Here is a 20,064-nt window from a genome sequence, read left to right on the forward strand (position 1 = left end):
CCAACATGACCTGAGCGCTCATCGTTCATACTATTCATGCCTTCATCTGTCCCTCTTTCCGCCTCGCCTCCTCATTTCGAAGCCTTCAATGCCACTTCCCTGATGTGTCTCATCTGCTGGACTTTTCAACAGAACAACTTCAAACTCAGTCACAAAAAAAAAAAAAATCCACCACTTATCACACTGAAGGTGCCTTCAGACAGAAAGCACGTCAACATTCTTATACTGATTAAGCACTGAATCACAAGGTCATCTGACTCTGCAGGAAGCTGTAGGACTTATTTCAGTTTTTCTGCCTTGTCTCCAATATCACTGTGGGTAAAAGATGAATGATTAATGAAAGAAATAATCATCTGAGCGGAGATGAGGAGAATTAAATTATCCCATGTAGTACCCAAATTCTGTGTTGTTTCTTGTTGTATCCTTTTGGCCCTGTGATTATGTTGTTTGAAGAAAACAAGACAAATTGGTTACCATTACAGCTTGAACAGCTCCTTTGAGCACTTTTGATTCTTTTTTAAAAAATTATATAACCTCAAATGTGTCACAGTGTTCGAGCTTTCATCCACTTTTTTATTTCAATTTCAACTGTTTTGAGAAAAACAACACTTCTTTACTCCAAAAGTGAAAAATGTAACAAACACATGGCTATCAATGGATAGAAAATTCACCGTTTTTTTTTCAAGCTTACGTAAAGCTCATAGAAATCCTTAAAAAGTCAGATTGAGGAAAAAAAAAGAAAAAGCATGACTAAACAAAAGATTTTTCTTGGTTATAATAATTATAATAAAACCGTTGAGTGCACTAAATGTAAAACACACTGGAAAATGAAAAGAGCTTCTAGTTGCACAATATAAAAAAAAAAGACATGTATATCTCCTAATAACAAGACTTGAGTCAATCCACATTCAATGTATCTAACCCAGGAGGTGGATTTCCTACAAAACCAAAAAAATAACATGAATGAGAGCAACACATGAAAGACAAAAGCCACAAAAGTCTTCAAAACTCCCAAATTTTCTGGAGACATTTTGTAATTTTACGCATGACTTGACATAAAATAGCCCACAACTGCTACTACTAGTTTGTAACAAAGCTGAAAGATGAACAAAAATGAATACATGTACAGAGGTGAGAAGTAATATAAAAAGTAAACATCATGACTTTCACACAAACAACAAAATAAGATAACAAAAAATACCATTTCATTACACTAGTGCTGTAACAGGACGGGGAATAGTACTTAGACTGCATTTAGGGTTTTACAGCCCGTTGATGACGAGGAATATCTGGGTGATTGATATACAGAGAATAATTAAACTGCAGTCTATGATATGAGCTGATAAATTACTCATATTGATCTCAATCCAATGTTTGTACAGTAGAAGTGACAGATGCTATGGGACACATGCAACTGAGGAGAATAGAAGCATGATATATCACTACTCTCCAGTGACAACCATGTCTGTCCAGAAGATCTATTTGACATGAGTGATGCAAAATGCCCTTTCTCTGCTTTGTTTCTGATAACCCAGTGGCTTTTTAACTGCTTTATTTAGTTGACAAGGAACACTTCATCCTTCAGTTTTTCTGAATTCAAAATCGCCAGATTTGGAGCTACACGGTCCTCACTGGGCAGCACTGTTCTGTTACGGTGACCCTGTGGCTCTGAAAAGGCAATACACTCAATTTTTGGCTCAAAGGTATGCACAGATTCTAAAAGACAGGTGTCAAAATGAACCTGGTTAAAGGAGCAATATGTAAGAATATGTAAAAATCTGTAAAATTCACACCCCAAACAGTCGGGGGGCATTGGAGTAACCAATAACTGCTGCAAACTTTAGCTGCCTACAGCTGGTAAACTCAGCTTACCAACCATCACCTCTTAAGCTAAGTGGCTGGGGGCTAGCTGGTTAGCATGCTAACTTTGATGCAACACAATAAATAAAGGTGTTTGAAGTAATGTCAAAAGTGTTATCTCTTCACATTCTGTTGATAGTAGAATATTTAACACTCAAATTCTTACATATTGCACCTTTAAATACACCATGCTCTTATGCTTTGTGGAGCATGCTACTGTTTGGGATGTAAATTTGGCTTCACAACAATGAAACAGCAAAGAATCACCCAGTAATTCCTCAACAAGGCGCTGTAAAGAGAGTGCTCTCATGATAAATAGGTTGCATAGGGAACATTAAAGAACATAGGTAGGCCTGTGTTTGGTTTCATGCACGCTAAGAAAAAAAAAAAACATGTGGGGAACCAGACTGATTGTATCACATAGTGCAAAACCCTCAGAAGATAAAGGACGTATGAATTGACAGCCCGTTCACTGCCCCCACCCCGCCCTCCTCCAATCCCACTTCCAGAGCCAAAGATAGCAGAGTTTGTCACCAGTTTTCTTTGCCAACTGTCTGCCTGCCTCAGGTTGTAGTCCGGGCATTTCACCTTGGTGAAGTTTTTAAAGAAATCATCAAGATCAAAGTACAGCAAACACTTCTTACTCTACAACCTGGCACATTTTTCTATTTACGCTCCCCTCCCACCTGCCCGCTGTTTTAAAATTCAGTTTCCCAATCTTTCACCCCTCCTTTCCAGCAAATTGAACTTTGGTCTAAGAAAACAGCAGGTTTTGGGAAGTGAACTCGGCACAGTGGGGGTTAACACAGGCATGCTCACAAATGCGTTGCACAACAGTGAACATTGCAGAATATTTGTCGCCCCCCTCCCCCCCAAACTTTCAAAATCTCACTTGCATGCTCAGGTAATGCTGACCAACAAGCGCTGACCACGACCCTGAGCCAGACTGATCCTCTCATCTGACTGCTCCTTCTGTCAATGACATCTGTAACCCCTCCATTTTCAACATCTTGTACTGATAGAAAATATACTTTTGGTACTTGAAAGTAACTCAATCCAACAAATCCTTTAAGACCTGGATAAAAAATAAAGGCTTTGAATGACTTGATCTTCACTTTACATATTTGAAACGCTCACTTGACCTCTGGTTGTGTCACTTTTGCAATATAATGCTAAATTGACTTTCATTTTCCTTCGTCTGTATTTAAATATATTCTGTATTTTTTGCCCAGGTCTGCTGTGTCCTTATACTTTTGAATCCTTCTTGTCTAGGGCTCAATTCACCTTCAATCCAATCAATCGAGAAAATGTTCCTGTCCTCTACATAATATAATATAATATCTCAAAAATGTTTGCCATGTGAAAATGATCATATCAAACCTGTTACGAAATACTGGTGAACAATTGGTCTACAACTGCGATTCAGATGACATTTTTGCTTCAGTTGATTGTATTGAAAGCGAACGGACAGCCAGCCCTGCCTTCCTCCTCCCTCCAATATTCCCTCATCCTCGTCCTCCTCAGCGCATCTTGTGTTCCACGTCAGCGTTGGCCATGTTTGAGCCAGGGCTGGGGTCCTGCTGTCGTCTGGACTGAGGAGAGAGAGGGATGGAAGGATGGGCGGGGGTGGGGGGGTGAGGAGGTGAGGACACAGGAAGAAAGAAATGTAAAGAGACACAAATTAAGTACACTTTTCAAATGCACATGCCACACATCATCAATGTTAACATCAGCAGCAGTGAGGTTTAATGATTCTCCTGACTGACTCCTGAATAACCCTTGTTTACTTTTATGAAACTAATAAATAGATAATAAATACATATAATGTATCAGTCAATAATAAATAATAGCCACTATTTATCTTGTCGAATTAAAAAAATGATGTAGGGTCAATCCAGCATCAATGCAACACTGGGTCAATTACACAGTATGAACAGGTAGAAAACTACACACCAGAGGGGTTGTTTTGATCCAGGAGGACATGCTGACATCAGCTCTGGGTCAAAGTAACCCAGAATTGCCCCGGTGCCATAATGACACCACACTGGGTAGATTTTTAGCCAAGTGGTTTTTAAGTGTGTTCAAGTGACTGACAAACATGGTTGATGAGGGCCTGACCAGCTATTTCCCTGTGTATCATGACAGAGCATGCATCATGTCCTGGATTAGGTTTAAATGATGAAGAGTGTAAAAATGTCTTTTTCAAATCAGTTTGGGATGGCAGAGCTGCTGCAGACTTGGATTTCATCACTGAGCTGTATGTAGCCATTTCATGCTCTTTTTTTTCCAGTTATTTATCTATCTATCTTTGTTTTATACAAAGTCCCCTTCTACTTCAGTTGTTTAGGAGAATGCTGCAAAGCTCTGGAAAGGTTTTGTTGACTGCAAAACTTCACCTGACTTTTCTTCGGCAATGTGGGTGAGTGAAATTTCATTACCCTTTAAACACTCTGTCTAACATATCACAAATTCACGTCAATTTAATCGTCAGCAGGAATCAAAAGAGATGTATAACGTCCTCTGTGGCTGTCTAAAGAGCCGATTATGACGTTATGTTTCCTGTATGTATTAATTGTGAATAGACAAGTGGGTTTTGAAAGATGAAGACACACAATTATATATGATTGCAACTATGTTCTTCATGTTATCATGTTACTGAGGCAGCTACAGTCACTAAACCTCCTCTGAATCTTTATTAGGAGTGGTTAAGAATGCTGATAAAATAATCTGCTCACAACAGCATCATTTATTGTTTACTGCTTTGAAATGTGACGTGTGAACAACTACACTCAGTTCGGTTGCTGGGGAATGAAAACAACCTCCCTACAGCTACAGTCTGGTGTGGGGCCAACGAGGAAGAAGGCGCAGTTCCACATAACGCCACTAGAGGGAGCCAGAGAGCTTCATCACAATGAGGCTCGGTGCTGCTGTTTATACACTTTACTGATGTTGATATTTTGGTCAAGGTAGCAGACAGACAGACTGACAGACTGATAAACAGGCAGACATGCAGGCTGTCTGACATAGATAAACACACGTGCGCAAATAGACACACACACACACACACACACACACACAAACAAACAAACACACCAAACCAATCATTAGGTCATCATTAAAAGCCATCAGCAGTTAAGGACTTTTAAATACATTTCATGAGTGCGTGTAGTGTGTGTTTATGAGCGAGGCCTTGGTGTGACCCTCCCGCTGTAAAAAAAAAAAAAAAAAAAAAAAATCTTGTGGTTATATGTTTACACTTAAGTGATAGCTGAGGAAAATTGGGAAGGGGGTGAGACGGGGGAGAGAGCAGGAGGGAGGTGGCAAAGTGCGGCGAGAGGTGAGGCAGAGAGCGGAGCAGACAGAAATGCAGACAGAGATAGTAAAGGGGTTGCTTAGTTCATCAGGAATGTAGTTTGTGTCATCTCAGTGACTCACCATAATAGCAACATACACACAGTCACATGCACACGCACATACAGTATGTCATACTACCATTTTGACTCCCCACAGCCCGACTGACTCCACTTTCTGTCTGCACCCTCTGGGAAGCCTTCTGCTGCTCCACCTAAGCTGCTGCTATCAAACACCCAAGAGAGGCTCGATTGGGATGGCTTGGTTATGGATTATAGCGACGATCTCCAGTGTTAATCGTTGAATACAGCAGCGTCTGTGTCTGGTGACTAAAGTTCACGGTGGACGATTTTACGGAACATTAGCAGACAATGTTCAGCGCCAATGCAAGAAGATATGTGATGAAATGAGGCGAAAAGTATGAATATGGAGATTGTGGCGGTGATGGATGGGTGTGTGACACGTCAATTAAAGGATAAGGTTACCCAAGGTTGAAAATTCAGCCATTATCCACTTACTGTCATGCTGATGGAAAGTTAGGGGAAGTTTCACCGTCTGCAAAACATTTCTGGAGCGTCACATCAAAACAGTGTTGCAGCATTCTCTTAAACAACTGAAGGAGCCGGTGACTTGGGACGGCATGTCCCAAGTATTTGGAATCCCAGAGATCCCCAAACGATTTGAAACAGCATTGTTCACACCCTGAAATCTTCACTGTAGCTACTCAGCTAAAAGCATTAGCGCACACCCCGTCTGAAGTGGGTGCATAACAGCTCTTCAATCCAATGTGCAATGCTGGGGCTTGGATAATGCTGCATGAGCTGAATGGAGCAATTCTATGTTTTTTCCAATTGTCTTTTTTTTTTTTCATTTCAGAACTTCAAAACAAACAAGTCCCCATCTGCTTCAGTTGTTGAGAAGAATGCTTCAACACTGTTTTGTTGTAAACCTACAGACATATTTTGTGGACGGCAAAACTTCCATCTGCGTTAGTGTGAGAAGGAATTTGAATTTTTGGGTGACCTTATCCTTTAAATTAATAAGCACTGATGATAAATGTAGGAATTAATCAATTTATAAAATGTAACATAAATTGATGTTATGGCTAGAATTAGCCTCTGTATTTATTTACCTGTGTAACAACTCCACTTTTACATTTAATTCATTTTTCTATTTTTTAATTATTCATTTATTTCTGTATTTATTTCTGTATTATTTTCCATCTGTATTTCCTCTTAGTTATTTCCACAATATTATTTTTGACATATTTAATGTCATATCTATTTATTGAGAAATGTATTTCCTTCATTTATTTCTGTCAGTTTCAGTCCTACATAAAACCAAAAACCCCCAGTCCTAACCTCAGTCATATAAGTGTATGAGGTATAAATCACAATCAGAGAAGAATGAAAACCACAAGATCCAACTTATTAAGCAATATTCCTTCCAACAAACACTCGCTTATCTGAAATATAATCCACAACAGATTCTATGAAAGCCAGTCTGTAGAAATATGAATGTGAAGACGAGGGCTTTGAGCGTCTGAGGTTAAAACAGGCTGCTCGTAGCTGTGACCAAGATATCCACTGTTTGTCTTCGTAGAAAGGAGTGGTCTTCACTAATCATACGGGCAGGAGAGCTTTCTTTATTGATCCACACACAGATGGAAGCCTGCTGGGCCACTATAGGCTGCGCGACCACAACTCAATACTGGAGAAGTGTGTGTGTGTGTGTGGTGACCAAGTCAGGGCAGATTTGCTGCATCTGCGAGTTTGTGCATACATGTGCCTGTACAGTATATGTCTCTGAATGTGTGTATGTCTGTGTGTGTGTGTGTGTGTGTGTGTGTGTGTGTGTGTTTATATGCAAAGCGCAAGTCAAAGCAGGGGGTCTGATGGCGATCGATACTAATGATATATTAATGCTTTCAGTGCCAGCTCATCATTCACCACCAAATCTCTTTCTGCTGAGCACTTTGTGAAGTGTGTGTGTGTGTGTGTGTGTGTGTGTGTGTGTGTGTGTGTGTGTGTGTGTGTGTGTGAGTGTGTGTGTCTGCGCATCTCTTCTCGATCTATTGCTTCTCTATCCATCATCCTGACAGGTACCCTCTGACCTTGAGTGACTGGGATATCGCTGCTTTGGGATTAAAAATGTTGTATCTGCCAAAATGACGAGAAGGGGAGACAATTTTATATTCACAGAGCGCAGAAAAAAAAAAAGACATCAGTGTTTTACTGCTGAGCTTCACTTTGATGAAACTCACTCAACCAAATAAAAGAAAGGGATTTGACATTTTCTCTTTTTTCAAATCTTGTCTTGTCTATGGTTTTAACCTGTCAAATCTCCCTTGTTCTGGGTTTGAGTGAGAGCTTTATGGTTTAAGTAATATTTCACAGATATTTTATGGATTAAGATTTTGACTTCACTTGAAATAAACACCACTTGTGGCAAAATTCAAATTAAATATCAAACAGTGTATATAAATGAAGGCCGTGTATATGCTCCAGATATGTAAATCACACTGTGATGTCATTCAAATGGTTTTTCAAAGTGTTTTTTTTATGTAATGCAGGCATGAAAAATGCACTCCTACCCTACAGATTAACTGTATGCCAGCCTCTTCATCCCATCTCATGCCTGACTCAATTCACTCACATTCTTCCAAATGCTTTTATGCCGCCTCTTCCTCATCATGTAATTGACTTACAACAGCAGAAATTCAAATGTATGTTGCAGGCTTGTGAATAAAGGCCAAATTAAATCATTTCTATTCATCTGAATTTATATTATGCAACAAATACAACAAGTGACTTCTGTCTTTTCTTTCACATCCGCCTGACGGAATAAATTAACCGTGAGAATGACGTGCGGTATTTTTTAGAGAGATAACTAGATCACCAGCTAACTAGAGAGCGATAGAGAGAGAGAGAGAGAGAGAGAGAGAGAGAGAGACAGTCAGAAGGAGAGGTGGAGTTCAGACCACAGAAATGCAGAGACTGAATCTGTGCAGCTATTCAGCGACGCTCATCAGTCACGCCCAAAGAATCGGCTCGGAGCAGATCTGCAGGATCCCACTGCGACTGCTGCTTCTGACGCTAAGATGAAGTTCATACTGACATCGTGGTGTGAAACTGATGTCTTGTCTAATCCTCTGCAAGACAGTAGAACTACTTTTTTGTATTTCTTGTATCAATTCTATCTATAAATCCTCACACATCCAACATTAGGCTGTTTACCCACTACTTTTTCTCAGCTCTCGTCTGGCATGGAAGAAGTCACTACTGCACTGAACATAGATGACAAAAGACAATCTGCTGTATGTACATATATCAGTGTTTTTGTACAGTCTGTGGTCTCTAACACACAGGACATTAAGGATCTTAGTGTATGAATATCAGTCAAAATAAAATGCCTAAAGAGGAAAACAAGGCATTGTTAATGATTGTGTAATGTGTTGTTCAACTACTAAGACATCTTTCTGAACTATTTTCATCTCTTAATGTCTCCAGAGACTAAGATACTACATTTTTATCAATTTTGTCATAGGAGGGCATCTGTCATAATCTACCCAAAATTCTAAAAGTAACCCATGTTTGACTCTACACCATGACCAGGGGGAGCGTTTCAATACCTTTCTTAAACTTTGAATTAAATCTAGGGAGAGCTGCAGAGCAGAACTAATCGATGAGGATTTCCCGACAAATTATTATGAAAACATTTACACCCATTCTGGTAAGAATGGGCAAATAAAATATTTCTGGTGTGACATAAGAAGAAGTTGGATTGAAACAAATTTTGTTTGTCTCTCCACATAACTGTCCCTCACTGTGGTTTCTTTGGTGTTTTAATTCTGTGCATTCATTAGAAAGGTCAGGGAGTGAACAGGATCCAAAGAAATATGTTTGAATAAATAAAAGAGGGCATAGCTCGTGGGTGGCAGAGAGAAAAACATCTTTTTTGAGGGCCATAGAGAAACTGCTTTAACTTGCAGCTGACGCACCACAGTAAAACACTTGTGTGAAAGTGCCCCGTTAAATTATTGGCATGAAAAACAGCACGCAACAAAACAGTACGTCTGTTTTATTGCTTCCTCGTATTTCCTTGTAGCCTGTGGGCCATCACATATATTTGTTCCTTTAAAGGATTTGTTTCACGGTTTGAGAAACACCCTTATTTGCTAGCTGCTGTTAAAGTGAGCTGAATGAGAAAATTGATACCACAGTCATATTTGTCTGTTAAGACTAATGCAACAACTGGCTACTAGTTGGCTTAGTTTAGCATGCAAACTGGAAGCAGGGGGAAAGAGAAAACCTGGCTCACTAATTAAACAATACATCTCATAGTTTACCATGTCACCAATAAATAGCGCCAACAAAAGTGATTGTGTAATTATTTACTTAATTTTTATTTTTTACAGTTTTAGTTGTGTATGGATTAATCAACTGAGACATATTCAAGTATGAGATTTAAGAGCTGGTGAGCAGACGTTTCTTTTAATGTGGACAGGGCCAGGCCGGCTGTTTCCCCCTGTTTCCATTCTTTAATTCTCTTCAATTGTTGTCACTGAATTTTGTCAAGGAAGCAAATACGTACACATGTTCATAAACACATTTCCTATAACGGTGATGCATTCCAGTAACAGATCCTAAACAGAACCGTTCCTGACTGCAGGTGCTGACTTCAGACCTACAGATGGAAGTTCGAGGATATTCAGTCATTTTAGATATCTTTAAAACTAATGACACCTCTGCTGGTAAAAACAAAAAAGATGAGGAGTGGGTGACACTTTATCATAAACATTATTAATAAAGGGTAAATTAAAATTAATAGAACATAGTTAATAGTTATTTCACTGTTAACACGCAATGAAATGTTTCATAAAACATCTTTTTATTAATGTTAAGGTTTATAAACATCAGTTGCAACTTTCTAATGCCCTTCCAAATATCATACACAGTATGTTCAAACCATTTACAAAGTACTATAAAGATCAGTTGCAATTTTAAGAGTTTTTTAATAAACATTTGCTTAATAAATGGTTTATAAAGTGTGTCATCGACAGCTAAATAATCCATTTCTAATGTTTACTCATCTATACATTTACCATGTATTAATTATGGTTATTCTTAGGTGTTACCTAGGTATGTTTAAGTAAAGAAATGACTGCTTTAGGTTTTAGTCTACAATATAAATATTCATAAATTTGTACATGGTTGACATTTTTTAATCTGAATCCAAATCATTCTCAGCGCTTAATCCAACATCTTTTTTTTAGAGTGCATGAGTTTTAATGGGATAGTGATGGCACTCCTATTGATTCAGCAGGAGACACAAGGTTTTCTCTTTTCTCTCCGAGAGCCTCAGGGAAGAAACATGAGATCAGTCAGATGAAAGACGACCTTCAATAAATGCCTCTCTTTCTTTTTTTTTTTTTTTCCTTTTCCTGTCTTTCTGCTCTGTTCTCTTCATGTGCCGAGTTCCTGCCTTTCCTTTCTCTCTAATTTCTGCAGGACCATGTGCTGCAAAGCTGTGGTGGGTCTCCATGAGTGTGTGCGTGTGTGTCACTGTACAAACTGGCCATGAAATGGTCACATTTAGTCGTTACGGCCTCTCACGCTACATGAGTTGTAAACAAGCCAGAGCAGATATTCCAGTCTATAAATTCATTAGGAGTGCATGCATGTCCATGAGCACACACACAGACACACACATACGTGACAATAATAAGACACTGACGGCCGCCTGCGGTCGCAGACGAGCACAGAAAACAACGGACAAACACAAGAATGCACATAGAGAAATTACACAGGCAGACACGCACACACACAACCACACACACATGCACACACACGCACAGGGTGGTTTAGTGCATGACAGTGTGATAGATGGTGAGAAATGAAGGACACAGACCCTGTTCTTTTCTGCTGGCTGTCTGTCTGTGTGTCATCAGTCCCAGATTTTAGAAACCACAGGGTCCTAAAAAATAAACAATTTGGGGTTCATTCGTCGGCCGTCAACTTGGGAAGGACACTAGTGATCTCCCCAAAGCCTTGCTGGGAAAGTGAGTTTGTCATGGTTACATACATTTGGGACGATTTCAAAATTCAAACCGACAGCACCGTGAATCTGAATGAACGTAAGACATTGAGGCAAAACAAATGTGTGTGAGGAAATGATTAAAAGAACAAAACGCAATTTAGAAACACATTTACATTTCTGGAATTAGAATACCAATTGCTGATGTTACTTTGGTTCAAATTTCATTTTTTTTTTTTTTATGTGAATAAACTCCTTTCCCTTCGGAGGCTTTTGGGACATCTGACAAAGCTGAATCAGTCATTCAATAGATCAATAATAATATCAAATCAAATCAATTATTAGATTAGATTTATCGTCTAACTGATCATGCACTAAACCTATGATTCAAACTGTAAAATGCTATTTAATTAAAACATGATTAAAGCACACAACCACACATCACACAGCCCTAAGCCATCCCAAGCGCTAAGCAAAGAAAGTCCAACTGGAAATTTGACTCTGTGGCTTTAATAAAATGGGGTTTAGTCTTTAATTATTATTATCCAAAATTATTATTATGGAAAATGCAGAACAAATGTAGGGCAAATCTGCAAAAAGCCTGACCATTAATCTCTGTACTGAAGTATTTACAACATCATTTTACCTATTGTGCAAACTGTGCAGAATACTTTATTTTCTGAAAATACTGTTTGCAAATTTCCAGTTGGATAAGTCTAGCCTTGCAAAGCCAGCCCACAAACTTGAAATATAGATAAAAGATCACACATTTTAATTACACATGTGATTACACATGACCCATCCAGCCTGAATGTCTACTGCCTTTACCTCCCATTTTAAAAAAATAAAATGGAATGGGCTTTGAAAATGTCTCTGAAATTACTTGATCAAATGTTCAATAAGTCCCAACAAGGTGCTTTTTATTTACAGTGGTTACTTTACAAAGTCACTTAATAGCAGTTGAAAATCTTGTTTTTGCTGTCCTCAGACGATGCTGAAGCATCTCCATTGGCTGTGCCTACAGGTGCAGTGGCGCATGCTGCTCACCACACCCAACGATGAAGATGGTTGTGGTCAGAGGTGCAACCGTCTTGAGGTGAAACGACATGGGGAAAGTCCCGATATTGTTTATCTGTAGACCGCAGTACACCAATACTACTCGTAGAGGACAGATTGATGGGAATAAATGACATGTTCAGAAAGAATCTTGGAGCAAAATCACAATTGATGACATTCAGGCTGGCTTTGTGAGGCTAAGGTAAGGAAGAAGCAGATTTGTCCTGTTACAGTTGGGGCTACACTGTGCAGTAACGCCTCTACACGGCCCTCTCACCTCCAGATCCTCTCTGTGTGAACGGTCTCTGTCTTCGAAGTCCCTGGTTCTGCGTCGAGCCTCTTCAAACGCCGCCTGGGCCAAAGCGTCCTCATGCTGCACACGAACGTGGACAAGATAGAGACAGATACAGAGTGAGCTCAGCTTTCTATCTCTGGAGTGATCAAAAGGCTCCAGTGAGAAAAGAGACAGGGTATTGTCACTGTGAGAGCACTCCGCAGAACATTGTCATCACTTCAAAATGGACATGGGCGTAGCCCAAACTTCTGGACCCTCTCCACTTTATTCCTACTGCCCTCATGATACTTGCTGGAAGGGAGAAACAAAGACCCGAGGGCTGTCCAAGAATGTCTCTGCATTTGACGGATGAGCGCAATATACAGTCATCTATATGGAACTCCCTATAAAGTGAACAGGGAGTAGTGGATGAGTGGGTGATCCCGAACACAACCTGAGATTCAGATGTTCTGCTCACAGCAGCTAATGCAACCTCAAGGCTTTAGTCTGAGATGAGGAGCATCTTCCAACCCAACCGATGCCGACTCAAGTGACTTCACTCATGGTAATTTGCCCACCTTGCACTTGCGGAAGTACTCCTAAGACCTAAGCAGACTTTGATGTGTAAATCAAAGGTGTAAAATCCCCTTCAAACAGGAGAGGGGCAGAAACATCAGATACTGTATGAGTGCACACATATACTGTTCATGTGTCTGTACCTGCGCCCTCTCATCGTCATACTCCAGGAATCCCATCCCATCCAGCCTCTGTAGGTCGATCCAGCCTCTCCAGATCACACACACCCCATTCAAGATCATAGGAGCCTTTAAATGGACCTGAGGGGGAGAGAGACAGAGAAAGACAGAGAGATTATCATCACCGCAGCACTGTACTGTATTTTCAGTGATGTTGTGAATCAGTTCCATATTTTGGTATTTCATTAAGTGAGCGTGAGACTCAGTGTTCTGTGTGAGATGGAACATCACTGACATACTCTTCTTCTTCTCTGTAATTTTGTGTGACGCGACATGGAAAACAAGAATGTTGGAGAAGAAAGAGACAAACAGGCTGAGGCCTCAGAGCAGACCTGATTGATTCTGTTTCTCATGGCGTCACAAGAAATGCTAGCAAATTGTGCATCAGCCCGAGGATCATAAAGTGTCCTGGAGACGCGTGAAAAATGTAATTCTTAATTTAGAACCCATCAGCTGTTTCTCCAGAAAAATAAAAAGCTCTGTGTTTGGGAGACCTTCCTCCCTTCCCCGCTGTTACTGCTGTGAAAGAGGAAAAACCACCAACTACGTCAAAACCTCTGCAGTACAATTGAGTGTTAGACTAGTAAATCACGCACACACACACACACTGACGTGCATTTGTGTGTCTATGTGAATGTGTGAGCACATGTGTATGTGTGTGTGCCAGTGTTGTTTAATTGGACACGATTCAAACAAATGCTTGTCTGTGCTGGGCTGAGTGGTGATCCAAAGTAAATATCATAAGCCTAGGAACATTTTCTTCTTTTCATTTTTTTTGTATGTGTATTCATTTTATGGGGCATTGCCCAGGGTCTGTGACTTACTCAATGGCTGTATTCACACACTGGCAGCTAAAATATGACTGTGGTCTTCTTCTCTGAGATAATTGTCTCGGCCGGCACAGCTCTCACCTCCTATTTCTCTTATTTATCTCTTGAAAATATATAAGTATCATGTTCCATCACTCATGTGTCCTCAGTTAAGGCTGATGATAAGCTAGGGAACTGTACGCCGCCCACAAATCATTACATCTCATTCGACCTTGCATGGTGTCTGTTTTGTGTTTTTCTGTGAAAGGAGGGCAGCATAGTGGGAGAGGGACCAGTAATAATAAGAGGACTAGAAGTGTTTACTGATCTTCTGTTAACCCTTTTCTCTTCTGCTGAGCCACACAGCGAGCCCAGTCTACAGCATCAGACTGTCAGACACACAGAGGAGGGTCAGACTTTGGCTCTTACACAACTCCTGCTTATATTACATGGCTATGGCTGTATGCCAGGAGAGCAGCAGTGTAACCACCAAATATGTGCGAGAGAAGTGTGTGTGTATTTTAAGGTGAGGGAATGTGTACATGTGTAGGATCACAGAACCATTTCTCTGCTTAGATTTGGCAGCATGTCTCTGCTGCTGCAGGCAAATCTAATCTGCTGCAATGTGAACTAAACTCAACTGTTTGTCAACACTTGCCAATAAATAATACCTTGTTGAGGGAAGAGGTGATCTTTTTCCAGGGAACGTGCAGCGAGTTTACCCAGGTAGTGCGGTTCTTAACCTTCTCAGCAGCTACTTAAGTATTTGGTCTGTCTTGTCACGGAGACATGTCATGCTCATTTTTAGGTTCGTCATTTTATTTTGGGTTACCACTAGAATAGGTTTACGTGTGCTCAGAATGCACCAGTTTTCTCATACTGTTCAGTGCTGCAGCTCTGCGTTCTCCCTCTGTCTGAGGCACTCTGTTTTAGTTCCTGCCTCTTTAAGGCTCCTTCCGTATGCCCAGTTTGATTCTGATTGGTCTGTTAACACACGGCTGAGCCAGCACTTCTCCCTGTGTTCCTGGTCGGCTCTGTTTCGTGTTTTCAGCTCCCAGTTAGCCTCACTTCTACTGTGAATATAGATATGGTGGGTTAGTGTGGTGTGATGTCAAGAAGACACAGAATAAAAGGTGTGGCCACTGACCAGGCGTTTCATGCTCTTCATGAGCACAGTTTCCTGTGTGAAAGTGGAGCTCCCGTAGGTGTGGACTTAAGGCTTTGTTACTTTCAACACCTATTACATACACAAGAACCTATCTAACGAGAAATGGGGAAAGCTGAAAAAGGGTAATAGGTCCTCTTCAACTGTTCCAAAATACACACAATATCCATAAAATGAACTTTAAACACCTCACGGCAGGATATTACTTTTCCTTTGTTACCAAATATGTGTGCTGTGGCCCTCAGTGTCCAATATTTACCTTGTTATTTCCCAGTTTTCCCTTCTTGATTATCTTGTGTGCTAGGAGTTCATACAGCATTTTTGCCTCCAAACATGACTTGATTATTTTAAAGCAGCATTCCTTTTAAATTAACAATGGATCACATGACTACCTGCGAACAGGGTCACCTATATTGACAAACCAACAGAAAATGATCACCTAACTCTGGAGTTTCCCTTTAGTTCTATCACTGTTTTAGTTTTTACAGCACAAGACTGGCAACTGGTCGGTAAACTCTCATTACTCTTACTGTGTTTTTCTGAAGGTGGCTGTTTTCAGCACTGATGTTCAGAAGATCTGACTATTTGCTACCTGCTGAGCACGAAAGAGGAGGCCACCAATGTTAGCAACCAGCTAGTGAACATAGTGGAGCATTCAGCAGCTAAAGAACAGGATATTAGCCTCATAAAAGAACTAAAAGAAAAGTTAATATTGGACATAAAGTTAGGTGATCAGGTGGTCAGAAACCTTATTTGAAATAAATTCTGATGTTGCCCCATATTTGCCGCCCAGCTTAAATAGGAACACCCAACTGTTTGCTAACACGTTAGCCACATATTACATAAAAGGTAATAGTAGGTCAGTGTTGTGTTTACAGCTTGTTTTTGCTGAACCAAAAAAAAAGTAATGCATTGCAGTGGTATTTTAAGTATTGTAAACTTATGATGACAAAATGTTTCGTTTCTTTATGTGGAGTATTCCTTTAGCTTCCTTAGTCTATGTTTCCTCAGGAGTCCTATGTCTTAATATATCTAATCACTATCAGACCCAGCCCTACCTACACAGAGACATGTCATTTTTTACTTCTGAGCCAAAAATATGCCAACAAATGTGATAAAGGTTAAGCTCAAATCAAATTTGCTCTCTTTATATTTCTCTTTTTGCGTTGTTGTCTTCCTTATTCCCACAACACTGATTTCCCATCAGGAAGCGACAACACAGTGAGAGGCTGTTTTTCCCAGGGTAGACAGTTTTTAGGTGGTATTTTTGTCTAAGTAAACACATATTTAGGAATAAATTAACAAAATGAAACACTCGCCCTAACGCACACACACAGATGACTGTATTTTTCTATGTGACAGTGGGCGAGCACCACGTTCCTGCATTTTTACTCAGGCTATTTTTGGACTGCCTCTCACAGGGACCTCTTTTACCACAGCTACCCACAGTGCACCGGGGTTGCAGGGGAGAGCGCACTCCAAGAGACTGTGGGTTTTTGTGTTTATTTTTGAGCAAATGTTTTTCTGTGTGTGTGCACATGTGTGTGTGTGTGTGTGTGTGTGTGTTGGAGAAAGAGAGAGAGAGAGAGATGGCTTCCACATCTGTGGGGGTGCTCAGTGCTTTTAAAAGAAAGTTTCATTTGGCTTGACAAGGAAAACGTGTGTGTGTGTGTGTGTGTGCGTGCGTGTGCACGTCTGTGTGTGTGTGTGTGTGTGTGTGTGTGTGTGTGTGTGTGTGTGTGTGTGTGTGCGTGTGCGTGCGAGTAAGGGGAAAATATGTAGAAACGGCCCAACCACAGACTTCCTCTGAGAGAGAACCATGTCAACCCCCACATCCATTTACTAACACACACATGTAAAGACAGTATAAGTCTCTCACACTGCAGCACACTGAATAAGAAAAGGAAGCAGGGTGAAATGCAGTGGAAATTCAGACTGGCTCTAAAACCGAGCACAAGTTTTACAAAGCAGCACCTTTGTCTCACAAGATTTCATTGTTGCACTGTCTTCCATTTACCTGCCCTGGCTACAGCTGACGAGTTCCCTGTGATTGGTAGGGTTAGCTGCGAATTTTGTAAAAAATTCCACAGAAGTTCAAATCATCTTGGCGCAAATATATATATACAGTTATTTGACAATATCTTGATAATAGATAATTGTTTTGTGACATGCAGTATTCCAAAGTAGTTAAATAAATAAGTTATGATAAATAAGTTAATAAATTATTATTATCAGTTACTATAAACAGTAAAGGAATGGCGACAGAAGTGTTTTTTGATTAAACAAACAATTTATCATCATTTTACAAAATATATGTATGTACTGTCTTAATCATTGAGCTCTAACAAATGCACTGAATACATTTTCCTCCTTCAAGAAACTTCCAGCTTTTTAAAAGTATTCTATTTACAGCCTTGTTAATGTCTATGTTCACTTGCTTGTGGTTTTTCCATGGAAAAACAGTCACACTGACTCTCACCTTTGTGTAAAATCATAATTACGACAAAAGAGGCACTTTTAAGATTTACTGTATTTTCGTTTTCGGGTCAAACTCATCTTCAATGGGAGTGCTACGGGCACTTTAGTAATCGCATCAAAATCGCTATTTTTAAAACGCTAAGAACGCTCGACACAACATGAAACTTTGCTGACAACATTGTCATTGACACATTTTTTTCGCTAACAACAAAACAACATATTATCCATGCATTTATATGGAACTAAGCTTTGGGCTTTATGTCATGTCATTGTCAGTCCGCTTATCCCTTTCCATGGGGTCACGGGGTGTTGCTACTGGAGCCAATCCCAGCCTTGTCTCAGGGTGAGGGCAGGGTACTCCCTGGACAAATCGCCAGCTCATCGCAGGGCCCTCACTGATGAGCAATGTGGGGATTTGAACCAGCGACCTTCCGATCACTAGTTGACCTGCTCTACCCGCTGAGCTACAGCCGCCCCCGCTTTAGGAGCAGTCCACCTTAACTGTCCTCCATGTTCTGTCGCATTCTGAGATCGACACTTCTCACTGGCAGGACGGCGGCAAGCGGAGAAAACATCTGCTTGTTGAGTTGTCCAAAAACTTTCTTTTTAGTAAACTCTGTGTACACAAACGATGCTTTCAATGCTCGTGTTCATGTGTAGAGACCCTGGTGATACTACCAGCAAAGTTTCATGTTGTGTCGAGCCTTCTTAGTGTTTCTAAAATAGAGATTTTGATGCTATCACTAAAGTGCCCTAAGCACTCTCATTCAAAATGAGTTTGACCCGAAAACGAAAATACGATAAATCTTAAAAGTGCCTCTTTCATCGTAATTATGCTTTTACACAAAAGTTTGACTCATATACATTCACAAAAAAAGTCTAGGTTGCATTTTGGCGAGAGTTTCACTTTAATGATTGTAAAAATGATGTGAAACTGTCATCAAAACATCCATTCGCAATAAGGGAAAGATAAGATAATTGTGACTGTCTGTTCAGTGGAACAGAGACTCATGAGACTAGGAAGCTGTTTTTCTTCTAAGCTGTCACCCATCTGTACAGTCACGCATTAAACGTTGAGTCTTACATAATGTCATCTTGTGATTCTGGACATTCAGATCACATTTTTGTGGACAGTCCTCTGCATCACATGAGTTTCCTACGGATACATGATGAGCATATTGCAAACCAATACAGAGCATGGTTATCTGATTTTAGTTTTTGTATTTTTGACAGTTGCAAAGATTTTATATGACAACAGAGACCAGCTGCAGCCTTGTGAGTCACTGTGCATCACTTTTACAGTCATTCGTGGGGGAGTTCTGTGAACTTTGAGCCCAGTTTTCTTCAGACCTGAACACACGCTGATACAGTGGTCAAATCTAGAACTTTTGATCTAATGTAGGTGCTTCCTACACTGTGTGCGTGTGTGTGTATGTGAAAAAGAGCGGGAGAGAGAGAGAGAGAGAGAGAGAGAGAAAGAGAAAGAGAGACAGAGAAAGAGAGGGAGAGAGAAAGAGAAAGAGTGTGTGACGCAGATGTAGTGGGATGTGTTGGCATGGTGCCTCTCATTCAGCCTGGTGCCAACCATCTAGTCAGCACAACGGCCCACTGCTGCGCACATACACACACACGCAGACACATTAGACACTCACATACACACACTGGCCAATGCCCACGACGTGTGTGAACACAATGGGCATCAGTGTTTTCTGTCTCGTGAGTTGTGGCAGACTGTCTCCCACACACGTGCATGTGAACACTCACACACACAGACAGAGAAACACACACACACATATCACAATATCATCGTCATCACCACTAGACTGCTTTCTCGTTTCATTTTCCTAGATATATATCGTGAATGTACCTTTCTACTTCACTTCTCTACAGTGTGTGTGTGTGTGTGTGTGTGTGTGTGTGTGTGTGTGTGTGTGTGTGTGTGTGTGTGTGTGTGTGTACTATGCTGGAGGCAGCAGCTGATTTAGTGGAGTAATTATGTTATTATCCAGAAGAATGCTACATCAATGACTATAAGAGGGTCTGGGAGGCTGCATGTTACATTCATATTACACACATCTGTGTGTATGTGTCATTCACACAGTTTACACATATATCTGTGACTGAGTCAGCAGCCAGACAGACAGCTCATGCTCTGCCTTCGTTCTTTCTTTCTTTCTTTCTTTCTTTCTTTCTTTCTTTCTTTCTTTCTTTCTGCAGATATAATGCCATCACCAGTCATCATCCTCTTTCATTTCTAAGATAAGAAAATTTACCTTTTTT

General features: G+C 40.4%; 1 protein-coding gene across 4 annotated transcripts in view; it reads right to left on the bottom strand.

Annotated features, from left to right (window-relative positions):
- Positions 1-544: 544 nt before the first annotated feature.
- cbfb (core-binding factor subunit beta) overlaps positions 545-20,064 on the bottom strand; it is a 38,249-nt gene continuing 18,729 nt past the window's right edge. Inside the window, exons 4-7 of one of the 4 annotated variants that reach the window (XM_037107710.1) lie at positions 13,297-13,413; positions 12,581-12,676; positions 11,122-11,187; positions 545-3,447 (exon numbers count right to left, since the gene is read on the bottom strand). In XM_037107710.1, coding sequence (XP_036963605.1) covers positions 11,158-11,187; positions 12,581-12,676; positions 13,297-13,413 — 243 coding nt within the window. In that variant the 3' untranslated portion in view covers positions 545-3,447; positions 11,122-11,157. Of the gene's footprint in view, positions 3,453-11,121; positions 11,188-12,580; positions 12,677-13,296; positions 13,414-20,064 lie in introns of all 4 variants that reach the window. The other 3 variants (XM_037107709.1, XM_037107708.1, XM_037107707.1) reach the window with 3 other exon arrangements.

The sequence above is a fragment of the Acanthopagrus latus genome, chromosome 8, assembly GCF_904848185.1.
Source record: "Acanthopagrus latus isolate v.2019 chromosome 8, fAcaLat1.1, whole genome shotgun sequence".
NCBI classification, from domain to species: domain Eukaryota; kingdom Metazoa; phylum Chordata; class Actinopteri; order Spariformes; family Sparidae; genus Acanthopagrus; species Acanthopagrus latus.